Source organism: Equus przewalskii, chromosome 18, assembly GCF_037783145.1.
Source record: "Equus przewalskii isolate Varuska chromosome 18, EquPr2, whole genome shotgun sequence".
Lineage (NCBI taxonomy): Eukaryota > Metazoa > Chordata > Mammalia > Perissodactyla > Equidae > Equus > Equus przewalskii.
Window position 1 is genome coordinate 55,554,753 of NC_091848.1, and position 11,109 is coordinate 55,565,861.

General features: G+C 47.6%; 1 protein-coding gene across 9 annotated transcripts in view; it reads right to left on the reverse strand.

The window, feature by feature from the left end:
* NXPE3 (neurexophilin and PC-esterase domain family member 3) overlaps nucleotides 1-9,130 on the reverse strand; it is a 46,410-nt gene extending 37,280 nt beyond the window's left edge. For 2 of the 9 annotated variants that reach the window (XM_070581989.1, XM_070581984.1), the window contains exons 1-4: nucleotides 8,338-9,130; nucleotides 5,442-5,622; nucleotides 4,599-4,733; nucleotides 2,756-3,036 (exon numbers count right to left, since the gene is read on the reverse strand). In XM_070581989.1, coding sequence (XP_070438090.1) covers nucleotides 2,756-2,848 — 93 coding nt within the window. In that variant the 5' untranslated portion in view covers nucleotides 2,849-3,036; nucleotides 4,599-4,733; nucleotides 5,442-5,622; nucleotides 8,338-9,130. Of the gene's footprint in view, nucleotides 1-2,755; nucleotides 3,037-4,562; nucleotides 4,822-5,441; nucleotides 5,623-8,337 lie in introns of all 9 variants that reach the window. The other 7 variants (XM_070581987.1, XM_070581981.1, XM_070581988.1 and 4 more) reach the window with 4 other exon arrangements.
* Between the last annotated feature and the right edge of the window lie 1,979 nt (nucleotides 9,131-11,109).

An 11,109-nucleotide genomic window follows, 5' to 3' on the forward strand; every position in this document is an offset into this window, starting at 1 on the left:
CCAGAAGAGGTTGCTGGAGGTTTCTGATGGATGCATGCAGCCAAACTCAGACACCACCAGTACTCTGGGAACAGCTACCTAAATTTTACTTGCAAATGAAAAAATGCAAATAATCTCTTAAGAGGGTTTCAAGGAAACAAACCATCTCTTAAACTGGACATGTACAAGGAAAGCAATCACCTGTTGCTATGGCAGCATCCTACAATCCAACCATGAAAGAGGACGCCACAGAAAAAAGCTCACACGCAAAGGACAGCATAACTGAGACGTTTACAGAGAAATAGCCTGAACTATGTCCAACCCACCTCCTGACTTCTATTCAAAATGAATAATATCCTTTAATATTAAAGTCAGCTTGAACCAGGTTTCTTTACTTGCAGCCAAAAAGCCCTAATACACTGGTATTTTTATAATCTTAACTTATCAATGAATAAAGAAAAAACAAATAAATATAGGCCATGCTCAATGAGAGCTTTTCAGATAACAGACAATTCTCCCTATAACCTTTTGCTGAATATTGATACACACACCTCCTTCTTATATTATGTGATATTTCTAATTAAAATTGAGTCGTGCTCGCTCTTTAGAAAATGCTCAGATGCTCTAATCACAAGAAGAGTATAGTCAGGATCAGAAACAAGATAGAAAGGGGGTTAAGAGATGGAAGACTGCTGGGTTTCACAGCCTTTCTCACCCCAAGCTTCTTTATCAACCATCATCTCAGTAATAAACTGAACAGATTAACAGTCATGACAATATTCTCATCATAGACAAAATGACCTCTTTAGATCAAAGGCCCTACTAAAAGACCTATTTATTACTTTCAATATCAGAACCGTCTTAATCATTCATTACTGCCATCTCCCTTCTCCATTATCATTCAGTTTGTGTTTGTACACATAATTAGACCTGCTAGCTGACATTCAGTCCAAAAGTTTCCAAGAACTCAAGCACGACTATTAGGGGAATTTTCTAACATTCCTTCCCAATCATAGTAACATTAATGATGTGGGACTCTGGCCCAGCCTCTCAAGTCTCTCCTTGTCCCTTTTCCTACCCCCTCCCCTATCCCAGACCTACACCACTATCTTTTTTCTCTATTCTTATACCCGGGCTGTGGAATGTGATGAAACAAAAACACCACTGACAAAACCAATGCAGGTGAGTGCCACACATACGTATGGTCTTGAAATCTATTGCCCCTCTGTCATCTATCTGCCAACCCCATTCTTTCACGCCCCTACACACAAATCTCCTGGCTCCACCCTCCTTCCACTTGCTGCCTCCTCCACAGGCAAGCACTCCCTCAAAGTCCTGCCCTCCAGCAGCAAAGGCATCTCCACTGCCAACCACCACAACATTTCCTTCTGACATCAGAGGACTGAGCATGGCCCTCCTACATCAATGATAAAACGACGAGAGCATTCACGACGTACCGTGTCCCTCATCTTACACAAAGTCATATGTGCCATTTGTGCTCAAGACCCCTCCTCTCCCCATCCCCTTGGCCACTAACCCTTCTCCTCTCCAGTTTCCCTATTATCCCTTTCCCCTCAACTTCAAGCCCCTCAGACTTACACTTCCAGCAGAGATAGAGAAACAGTGAGATTTATCCTTCCACCTGAAACCTAACAAAAAAGGCCAAAATACATGAAACAGTGGTTTTCCAGACACTGGACATCAGAAAACAAAAGACAAAGATGCCTGAAAGACGGGAAATAAGGGAGGTGACCCTGTAACTGCCCTTTGCTTACAGCCCTGAGAGCATTTCCAGGCTGCAGCACAGGGAGGGGAAGCCAGGTGTAGCCCGGTGAACCACATAAGTTGAGGAGATGGAGCTGAGAGTCTTAAAAGACTGAGCTGATCAGAATGCACAGGACAGAGTAATGGGAGGAGAGAGCCACACAGACAGAGAACTCCAGAGATCCACAAAGGGTCCCTCTTGAGGACTGCAGAGTACTTAAGGCACGTGTGTGTAATGAAACTACTGGAGGCTGGGAAAGAACCATCTGAGAGCATGAAAGAGAACGGTAACCCGAGCTCCCACAGGGCTGGTATGTTTGGAGGACACAAACATTCAGTCTATAGCAAAATCCAATGAGCAAGAAATACCATAATTAACTTGGACCTGTAAGCTGAGAAGCACGAGCCAACAAAATTAAAAGGGCAGCATCATTTTATATAGAAACTACTCCATACATTTTGAAGACAAATGAGTTCACGCAGGGGGTGCAGAGTTGGGGAGAGGGGAATACCAAGTACCTTCTTCGTGCCAGGCACTTGTGAGGGTTCCGTAAGTCTCCAAAACAGACTCATCATCAACTCCTCCCCTGAAATACTCCTCCTGCTTTTTGCCAGGAGTCAGCTAAACGGTTCCCTCCTTGAAAAGGCTTCTCTTCATCTCTAGAGCTACTCCAGAGCAGCCCGCTTTCCTTTCTTTATAGTGCTCTCCACAATTTCCAATTATCATTTATTATAATTATGATTATGATCACTTATTGCTGTTATTGTCTCCCATGCACATTCAGAACACGAGCTCCGTAAGTGAAGGCATCACGCCTGCTGTCTCCACCACTGTACCCTTGGTGACAAGCACAGGATACAAACACTGCAGGCTCTGAGACACTTACTGAATAAATGAAAACAACAACTGTGACCAGGATGAGTTTCCCGATGACCAGCATTTCCCAGGCTAGTTAGCCCCAAACCCTAAATGTGGTGCCCTCAGTTATGATGGGGTATGCTGAGTACTCACCTCTACCTGAGTGACGTTGATGACCAACACCAGCACCATCAACACTGCCAGCAGACAGCAGAAAAGCCGCAGTCTGAAGAAATTGATCCACATTGTCTGGCTGTGTCTTGACACCCATGGCCGACACCATGCTACCTCCACTCCTCAGAACTCCATGCCTTTGTTTCTCTGAGCTGCAGGTGAGCTTTCAGTTTAACATGCTTCTTTTCTCCTAGCGTCCTTAGAAGTTCTTTGTATAGAGGAGAGGCTGGGGTTGAGTGAAGAAGCACATTTTTCTTATCCTTCAAAGAGGGGAGATGAGAAAACAGATCACCAATTGCAACACCCTAGGGTGGGATGAGCGGAAAGACATCACATGTCCTCTTCCTTAACCTTACTGAAGGCCCAAAGTCATGAGGAGAAAGCAAAGAGCCAGGGCACAGTCACATCTATTCATATCCAGACAATTTACTCAAACTCAACCCAGGCTTCTGTGTAAACACACTGATATTTGACCAACTACCTATTTAGATCTTAACTTTTAGGAGAGCAAAGCATCTTCAAACTCAGAAATTGCAAAACTAAAGTAAGTGTTAAATCTCTACAGAGGTCTAAGTAAATAAAATCACTCCCCTTCCCTTACAGTTTAAGTTATATAACCTTACGAGAGTAATCACACATAAAGAGCATTAAGAGGAAACCTTGTGATTCTATGGGAGTTCTGGGATACTGTGCAGAACATCCTGACATCCTCTGGAAAAGAGAGTGCCATCCCTCTGTATGGGAGGAGACAGGAAACACCCTTAGGGTTTCCAGCTCCCCCACCACCTATGTGGTCTTGATGCTCCCTCAGCTGAGTAACAAGGCACAGGAGGAAAGACACCTGGCCTGAAGATGTAGGAGAGGAAAGCTAAGCTTGAGGCATTAGGAACAAGACACCCAAATCCTTCATCACACCTGCTAGGGGCAAGTTCTCCCGTAAGGAATTCACAATGCTCTCCCCAGGTGCTATTTTGATATAGCTAAGCAGAGAAAGTGCTGGTGCTTTGTTCCCAGCAAGGCCTTCCTTGGAGGACGGGGTGGAGAGGCAAAGGTGAAAGGGTGCAGAGGGTCTGAGAACACCTTGGCTGCACCAACACCCCCTGCAGCTGTGTCCTGGACCCGGGAAGTCCCCATTCCTGCACTCTTCTCTCCACTGTCTACTCCACTCCCACAACACAGGGACCACGCAACCCTACCTGCCCCCAGCTTCATAAGGAGACAAGGCTAACCTCTTCCACATGCTCTCCAGCCTTAGAATTCCCACAGCACTTAATATTTTCACTTCTCAGCTGATTTCTATATTTATATGTATTTGTCTCCCCTACTAGACTATACCAATTAGACTATATTTTTTTTAAAAAACCAGAAACCACATATCAGAGAAAAAGCAATTTAATGAGCACAATGTATCACAGTTTTTTGATTCCCTCACAATACTTAGCTCTTTACATGATACACATTGATTCAATAATCCACACAACAACAAAATAATCCTCACAACAAATAATTGTGGAGGCCTACTCTGTACCACACACTCTAAGTGCCAGAAATTCCCCTGGAAAAGCTTACACTCCTATTAGGCAAGAGGTAGTTCACCTCCTAAATTAAAGAGGAATAAATCCACCACTCCTGGCCACCCCAACAGGGATGCCAGGTAATGAGAAAGACTGCACTTAACCATTTCATGGTCCCCCAACACTGCCCCTCTCCAACACCCAGGCCCCCACCCACCCCAAAGGGCCTGTAAATTCTGCGAAGGAAATGGCTGTGAAATAGAGGCACTAACTCTGTCACCAGGGCCCAAGTGCTGCTCTGCAGAAACCTTTCTCAAGGAGTTGGCCGTAAGAATCAGAGGTTTCCCAGATGGCCAGAGAGGGAGAAGACCAAAGATGACACTCCACAGGAAGCCAGCTGCACCGTGGTAGGCGTGGTCTACATCCTGCGTGAACACCAGCAGCTGAGAGGACATGAGTGTGGTTCAGAGGCAGTCAGCAGCAGCAAAGCAGCAGTGGGCAGCAGCACCCAGAGCTAAAGGAACCACAGGGCTATAGGAAGCAATGGAAATATGCAAGTATGCAAATAAACAAGTCCCTCACGCCCAGGGACTTCTACTGAAAATCATTATAGAGGGTCCCCCCCGGAGCAGGCAGAGCACTGAGATCTGAGAGACCCATATGTACACTTCAATAGGTGCAGTCTAGGGTACATGAGACAGACCTCTCTTTGAAGAGACACAGACTAAAATGTTGACAGCTGTCACCTCCAGGCACATTTTGTTTTTCTCCTTCATCTTTATGTCCTAACTTTTCACCAGGAAACAGAAATCACAAAAATAAAGAATAAAGCTGGTTTCTAAAAGTAATAATTAAAGATGGGTCATAAAAAGAAACAAGGCAGTAAATCAGATATGAGAAAACAATTCAACGTAAAATGAAAGATTTCAAAGTGAAAGAACTCTGTAACAGATTTATGTTCTTTTCCTACAAATAGAAAACCTAGGCATTATATCAAGAAAGCTACTTGCAAAGAGAGCAGGAAAATATAATTCGTATCTCAAACTGCTTAGAAGTGAGTAACAAAAAACAGTGCTAGATGGGAACGACTCTAGAAAAAAAGTTTCCTAGGTCAACCAAAAAATAAAAATATATAACTGAACGTAATTTACCTTTTTTTGGAAATTTCCAGTTCCCAAGAAGAGATACTTATTAGACCTAAGAAATCAGAGTTTCACCTCACTTTCCTGCAGTGTAAAGGCCTGAACTCCAGGACTCGTGACAGCAGCCTTATTCTTTCCTTGCCACATCCGAAGCACATGTTGATGTTTTTTCGTTTTTATACCATTCATGCTGCAACAGAGATAAGCATATGATATACAAGTTAAAGATACTGAAGATGAAGTCAAAAAACAGAGTTCAAATCAAGAGTACAATTTTATAGCAAAGAGATGTATGTAGATTTCAGCAGAGCATAGTGGAGGAGTGGGGATAGGAACGTCTCCTTTCCTACTAATAGACACCAGCGACCAGGCCGGCCCAGTGGTGTAGTGGTTAAGTTCACGCACACCACTTCTGCAGCCTGGGGTTCAAGGGCTGGGGTCCCGGGCACAGACCTACACACACTCACCAAGCCATGCTGTGGCAGGTGTCCCACATACAAAACAGAGGAAGACTGGCACAGATGTTAGCTCAGGGACAATCTTCCTCAAGCAAAAAAACAAAAAAAACCCCAGTGACTAGCTATTTATATACATGAACTTAACATGGCAAATCACTCCCAGATCTGAGCCGAAGGTCAAAACTTTATATATATAGCAAACTATATAAATATAACTGAAAAAATAGAAACCAAAGATTAAAGCGCCATATATCTCTTTTTTCTTAAAGACTAGAATAATCACGTAGTTCAATGATCCATCCTACCACTACAGAACACTGGAGGTATCTAGACAGATCTAGAAGTGACACTTACTCTATGAGGAATCTAAACCTCAGCAGTCTTGTTTCTCTCTGAAGTGTCAATCCACCACTTACTCATGCTTCATATTTATGTTCAAAGGACAAGCAAAAAGTAAAACGCGTTGTCTGTTTTGCCAAATTTTGATTAAGACGACTTACCAGCCACCTAATTTCTTTACGGCCTGTGGCAATAACCCTAGACTGCCATTAGGCCCCATCTCACAAGAGAATCACAAAGTGATTGCTTCCGTCACTTGGAATTATAATTGTCAATAACATAAATTTAATACTTGAGTTTAGTACTAAAAAGAAAATGAGGCAGCAACCCCACCCTCTGGGGAGCTAATGTTCTTAGACAACCATTTCACAAAGACAATTTACTAGAGGACAAGCACACATGCAGTTTCTGGAACAGTCTCCATCCTAAGTACTCTGACCTACTATCCACATAAATGTAACTGTACTTTTCAGAACAAGTGTCTGGAATTTTAATTCAGAATACATGGACCCCTACATAAAAGACAGAAGCATAGATTTAAAGGAATATATCCAAACTGAAATGTTTGTATTTCAAACTTTCCAAAGAGCGGCTGTTTCTCACAGGGTGCTGAGTAAGACCTTGAAACTTAACAGGGCAGGGTACAGGGAAAGAACTGGAAACTCATCCAAGACCGTGACAATGATGGGTCAACCAAATAAGTAAGGTCAACCCTTGGACAAAGATGAAGCAGGACAGAGGCCTGCAGGGCTTCTTTCCCCAGATTCCACTTCTCTTTCACGTACCCCCACTTCACATGCCCAAAGTGCTGACTCACCCAGGCCTTCCAAAAATTTTGAAAGGTAGTGGTGTCTAACCTTGTATGCACGTCAATATCATCCCAGGAGCTTTTAAACACCCCAATGCCTGGATTACACTCAACCAACCAAATCAGAATCTGAGAGCAGGGTCCAAGAAACAGCTTTTCTAAAAGGTCCCCAGATTATTACAATATACAGCCAAGTAGGAGGCCACTAGTAACAGGGTGGCCAGGGGGTGTTATCTGTATTAATTGGTCAGGGATGGCCTTTCCGATATGACGTTTGAATTGTAATTTACAATGTCCTCTCAGGACAATCCGATTCCAGGGCAATGAGGCCAGCCAAGGCCACTCGAGTGGTCTATCCCTTCATTCCTTTCTCAGTAACAAATAACAGCACAGTATCAGGCCCAGAGATTGTGAGGATAACAGACTCAGAGATAAGACACTAAACATCGTCAAAGGAAAGCAGAACCCAAACACCACGGAGGAATATTGCGCCGCCGCCTCCACTGCGTGGAGTCAAACGACTCATTACCCGGGTCTGGGAGTCCCGCCAGCTTCCAGCACACCCAGATGTTCCAAACGATAATTAACCACGGCGAGGAGAGGGGCGCCCACCATAGCAGTGGGATTCTTGATCTTTAGGAAACGTGGCAACAATCCCCCTATTTAGACTAAATAATGAAAGGCAAGGACATTTTTACAGACAGTTGCACACACGTTTTGTGTAAATCCTGCCTGAGAATCCCTGACCACCACCCTAGTGGCCTCTGATCAAGCAGAGATGGGCGACAGGCCAGGGCCTCCACATCACACCTCGTAAAGTCACCCTCGTTGCTCCCCGCCCGACCTGAATGTGGTGTCCCGAGCCGGCAGCTCAGTGAGGCCAGAACAGTGCACCGCCGGCCAGGGGGCAGCTGGCCCAGCGCAGCGCCCGGCCGGGGGCCCGGGGGGCCGGGGCAGGGGTCCTCACGACCCCCAGGGAGGGCTCGGCGCCGCCGCGGCTCCCCTGCCCACGCCGTAGCAGGTCCGGAGCCGGAGGATGGAGATGCGCGCCGGCCCGACCCTCCCTGCCATTCCCGCCGTCGCTCGGGCGGCCCGGTCCGAGGCTGCTGCAGCCGCGGGCTCCAGCTCTGCTCGCCGAGGCCCGGGCCTCCCCTGCCCGGCGCCAGCGCCCCGCTCCGGAACCCCGGCTGCAGAGCCTCCGCACCGCGCTGGGGACGCGGGGAGGGGGCGGCCCGCACGGGGACAGGGGCTTCCCAGACGAGAGGCGCGCCCCAGGAGCCGAGCAGGGGGGTGCACTCACCTCCAGAGGCCGCGGCCGCCGCGCGCTGCCCCGCGGCAGGACACCCGGACGCCCCTGTCCGTCGCCGCGGCGCCAGGCAGTCCGCCCCCTGCTTCCTGGCCCCGCTACGACTCCTCACCCCCGACCCCCGGCTACGATTGGTCGAGCTCCGGGAGGGGCGGGCCGACGACGCTGACTGACAGGTGCAGGCGCCGAGCCCTGAGGCTAGGACGCGGGGTTGGCGCGCCCGGCCCCAGCGTGCGAGGGGTCCCCCAGTTCTCGCCCTGTGGCCTGAGCTCTGGCTGCTCCCGGGACCCATCCCCTGTGGCCTTCGGACATCAGAGTTTCCCCAGGGAGCATCTGTTTCCAGGCTTTCGTCCTGTCAGCGAAAGTGAGCGGGCCGGGGCCGCCCCTCCGGGGGCCGCCTGTGCTCTCGGGCCGGAGTGGATGTCCCTCCCTGGACCCGAGAAACCCGAGTGCCCAGCGCGGGCTCGGACGGCAGGCCCTGGAATCGCTCCTAGCTTCAAATTGGTCCACTTAATCCATTCGCCCTTGAAACAGCCGGTTCCTTTTACTGCCCCTGTACATGACGTGGGTCTTCTGGCCAAAAAACGCCTGAATCCCTTTTTTCCCCAATTCTGGGTTATCCTATTTGGGACATTCTTCTAAGTGGTAAAAGCCCGTGACAGCTGCGTGAGCTTCAGGACCTGAGAGGCGTCCTCAGAAAACGGGCAGCAGCCCCCACCCCCCGCCCCCCCAGGCGGGCAGCGGGGCCCGGGCTGCCCTGTGCTTGGCGCTCGGCCGGTGGCGTCACGACTTTACCCCGCAAGACGCAGGCCCTGAAGGGAGGCCTGCCCCAGACTGCTATCTCAGGGCCGAGGGAGACTTGAGATAAATTACTGGTAACATTAATTATTTGTACATTTACTGACCACAATGGGCTCTCCGTGCTTACTCAGATGTTTTCATGGCAGGACGGCATGCATGGGTGACCAGACGAGTGAAGGCAACAAAGGAGGCTCCACCTAGGGCAGGCTCTCCTGGACTAACCATTTCATTTTGCTTCTTCCTTGAGGAACTTCAGCCTTCGGGGGCCTTTTGTAGTCATACAAGGCAGCTTCCATTGCCTCAGTGCCTGATGATGAACAGCCCCATAGGATAGATTTCTGTTCTGATTAAATTGCATCTCCCAGGAGGTGGACTTCCCTCCACCAACCTTTCCAAGTTTGGCTGTCTGGCGCGTGGCAAGTACTTAAACAGGACGTGTGGACTTCTAGCTTACGGTTTTCTTACAGCACAAAATTAGGGTTCTCTTGCCCCATGCGCATCAAAAAGCTAATTATTACAGCATCGGCTTTTGGAAAAGAAGTCAGCTTTATTGCTCGATGGATCTGCATGGAGACATATGCTCTCAGATCTGTCTCCTGGATCCAGGGCTTGGGGCACAGCTTATGGGACGAAGGGCAGGGCAGTCTGAAGTGTGGAGATAGACCATTGGAGATGAGGAGAAGTGAGGTAATGGGTGATCTGCACAAGCCTAGCAGCTTCACTCCTCTTCCTAGGGCACGTGTTCACAAGATGGCGGTGTTACCATGATGTGAGGGTGGAGTTTTTGGCTCCTTGATGTGAAAAAGTTCACTTATGGAGCCTTTCACAGGCCAAATTGATGGGTTAGTGGTCTCAACCAGCCTGAACTGGACAAGGGGGGTCTCAGTTCCTGAAAAACTACTCTTAATTACTCTGTTGATAAGATGGGGACAGTTGAGCTGGTGTTGGAGGGCCCACGGTTACAGTTTAGACCACATTACTGATCTTTATTAACCCCCATTCATACAGGCACTCATATCCCTGAGGCATTTGAGTAATCTTACCTATATTTTACAGTCATTATAGCCACAAACAAGACTGGGTGGGACCAGAGAGGCCTATCCATCACTGCTAGATTCCACTGACATTGAATAAATAGACAGCCAGTTATTTCTCTAGCAAAAATGGGTTTACTTGGGATCAGCAAAGAATTGCAATTTTGAGTCTGCAACCGTGGCAAGCCACATGCAATCCCAAGCAGCAAGGGAAGGTCTCCCTTTTTATACTTTTTTAGAGGGGAAGAGAAAGTTGGGAGGGCTATCGTTATCAAAGAGTCCATTGCAGGAGACTGGGAGTTCCAGGTATGGTGGCTTTTCATTGGCCAAGTTTGTGTTTATTAATTTTTACATTTTCCCCTTTTGATCGAGGTCTTTCTCTGAAAGCATCGCTGATCAAGAGTCACGTTTTTCCAGTTTCATTGGCGTTTTGTCCCTAGATGCCAGGAAGGACCTTTCCTGGGTGTCGTGTCCCACATCAGAGGGAAAGTACACAGATTGGAAACCTATTGAGGTCACATTCAAGTAACAAGGAAGGGTAGGAGGGAGAATTCTCAGGCATTTCTCTTTTCTAAAGTCCATATGTTATCAAGATCATAGGCACTGGAGATCACCTGAAGCATTATGTTATCATCAAAGGTTTGGCAGACAAACTTCCAATAAGCCTGGTCTGGACATCTTGGGAGAGCTGTCTTATCAGATGTCTTCTGCTTCAATTCTGGGAAATCTTTACTTTTAAGTCACCAGATGACTGCAGGTCTTGTCAGGCTTTGGTGCTTTCCTTAGGGGTGTCATGTGAATCCAAGAGTCTATTCCCTAGAGTTTTGTGGCATATAACAAGCCACGTGCAAGCCCCCAGCAGCAAGGGGAGCAGAAACCCTTACACAGGGGAAGAGGAATTTGAGAGGGCTATTGTAAACAAGGAGTCCAT